Here is a 2,368-nt window from a genome sequence, read left to right on the forward strand (position 1 = left end):
TCGAGATATTCAAAACTAGATCCCATGTTGATAGGTTTGGACGAACTTTTTTTCACGAGAAAACCGGACGAAAAAAACCAAAACCGGGAGCATGGTTTTTTTTCCTTTCCGAAAGAGGCACGCCCGTGCCTCTCGCGAAAATCACGCCCGTGCCTTTCGTGAAAGCAAAACCGTGACTCTCGTGGAAGGAAAAAAACAGAAATCATGTTTTTTTTCTCGTTTCTGAGAGGCACGGCCGTGACTCTCGCGAAAGCACAACCGTACCTCTCGCGGAAACAAAATCGTAACTCTCGCGAAAGAAAAAAAACAAAAATCCATTTTTTTCGTTTCCGAAAGGCACGGTCGTGACTCTCGCTAAAGCATAACCGTGCCTCTCGCGAAAAAAACCGTGACTTTCATGAAAGAGAAAAAAAGAAAATGTGTTTTTTTCTCGTAATTTTTTTTAAAATATTTTTTTAATCGAAAAGCTAAGGAAGACCGGGGAAAAACCAAAGCGTTAAAAAAACCCAAAAAAAACCGTTTAAAAAGCCGATAACACGTGTGGAAAAATAAAAAAATAAAATCCGAAAGAAGTGTCCAAAACGCGACACGTGGCGAATGACTGAGAACGCTCCAAATGACGCTGATCGTTGCGAGGCAGCTCTCGTTAACTAGATGCTCCCGGGAGCAGGCGAGTGAACTCACGTCGCTGGGCCGCATGGAAAACCAGCAGGTCCAACTTAATTGTGTGGTTGGGCCTCGAAGCTGCTGCACAAGCCCAACTAAACGGACTATTTATGTAGACCCCCCCACCTCCTCCCTCATTCCTCAGCCACCACACCGATCTAGGGTTTCCTGCTAGGGTTTTAGTCCTTCGTTTCCAGCGGCGGCGCAAGATGGGTGAGAGAGTGAAGGGAACCGTGAAGTGGTTCAACGTCACCAAGGGGTTCGGCTTCATCTCCCCGGAGGACGGCAGCGAGGACCTCTTCGTCCACCAGTCCGCCATCAAGGCCGACGGCTACCGCAGCCTCAACGAGAACGACGTCGTCGAGTTTGAGGTCATCACCGGCGACGACGGCCGAACCAAGGCCGCCGACGTCACCGCACCAGGAGGAGGTGCGCTCGCCGGCGGCTCCCGCCCTGGCGACGGCGGTGGTGACCGCGGGGGTCGCGGCGGGGGTGGCTACGGTGGAGGCGGCTACGGCGGCGGCGGCGGCGGCTACGGTGGTGGTGGCGGCGGCTACGGCAGCGGTGGCGGCAGCTACGGCGGCGGTGGCGGCTATGGAGGTGGTGGCGGCGGCGGCCGCTACGGAGGAGGCGGCGGCGGCGGCCGTGAGTGCTACAAGTGCGGCGAGGAGGGCCACATCTCCAGGGACTGTCCCCAGGGCGGCGGCGGCGGTGGCGGTGGCTACGGAGGTGGTGGCGGCCGTGGCGGTGGTGGCGGCGGTGGCGGCTGCTTCTCCTGCGGCGAGTCCGGCCACTTCTCGCGCGAGTGCCCCAACAAGACCAACTAGACGGCTTTGCCCGTCATATCTGAGTGCCCCGTTCCCCTTCGCTCCTTTTCCTACCGCCTGACTCTGCAGCAAGTCATACCTATACCTATCAGTATTAGTATATGTCGCCGTAGTGTTCCCCGTGCTTCTCGTAGGAAGAAGAACCGACGATGCGAGCTTGGTTCCAGAAGTATTGTTGGTGGCGTGTTGTTCGTTTGAAGTTATCTTGTGTCGTCTGATGGGGACAGACTGATCTATCTTTATGTATTGGATTGAATGGACTAAGTTATGCAAGTCAAGTTATGCTGTCTGATTTTGATATCATTGAAACTTGCATGTTCTTTTCATTTTTCCAGAAACAAAAACAGCTGATCGTTTTTCAGTTCGCGCGGATTCGTTTCTCCAGTTGTTGGGTCTTCGTCTGCATCTCAGAGCGTGCTCCTCTGGGCGTCCAGGCTAGAATGTTCATTGTTTAGTAGCATGCTTGAGTGCTATTGTTCAGAGATTAGTATTAGTATATTTGTTCAGATATTAGAATTTTTTCATGCGTCATATTTCAGTCAGATTGTGTTCAATGCATGAATGAACAGCCCCACTATTTAGATGTGTGTACTGAGATCACAAGAAGTTTTGGAAGCTATGTTTTGCTTACAGTTTCTCTATGCTTTTTGTTCCTTAGTCTGTCAGCTTGCATCATTGTTCAGTATATCGTGGTTTTCATAGATTAACTATCTGTCTTATTGTACAGTCATTTCTCATTTCATTATTCTGTTTGTTATTCACTCAATGAGCTCTTGCCTGGCGATGGCTTCTTATGTCCAGTATTTTTTTCATATAGTTTTTCTTTCATAGTCAAGCCCATTCAGCTCAGTATTTTAGCACCTCACTTTTCTTCA

The 2,368-nt window shown here is 50.5% G+C and overlaps 1 protein-coding gene across 1 annotated transcript; it reads left to right on the forward strand.

The window, feature by feature from the left end:
* The first annotated feature begins 795 nt into the window (after positions 1-795).
* Positions 796-1,782, forward strand: LOC125518773 (glycine-rich protein 2-like). Its single transcript, XM_048683645.1, has one exon. It carries the CDS (start codon positions 876-878, stop codon positions 1,491-1,493), a length of 618 nt encoding a protein of 205 aa, XP_048539602.1. The 5' UTR covers positions 796-875; the 3' UTR covers positions 1,494-1,782.
* Positions 1,783-2,368: the final 586 nt, after the last annotated feature.

This window comes from Triticum urartu, chromosome 1 (genome assembly GCF_003073215.2).
Source record: "Triticum urartu cultivar G1812 chromosome 1, Tu2.1, whole genome shotgun sequence".
In the NCBI taxonomy this organism is placed as follows: domain Eukaryota; kingdom Viridiplantae; phylum Streptophyta; class Magnoliopsida; order Poales; family Poaceae; genus Triticum; species Triticum urartu.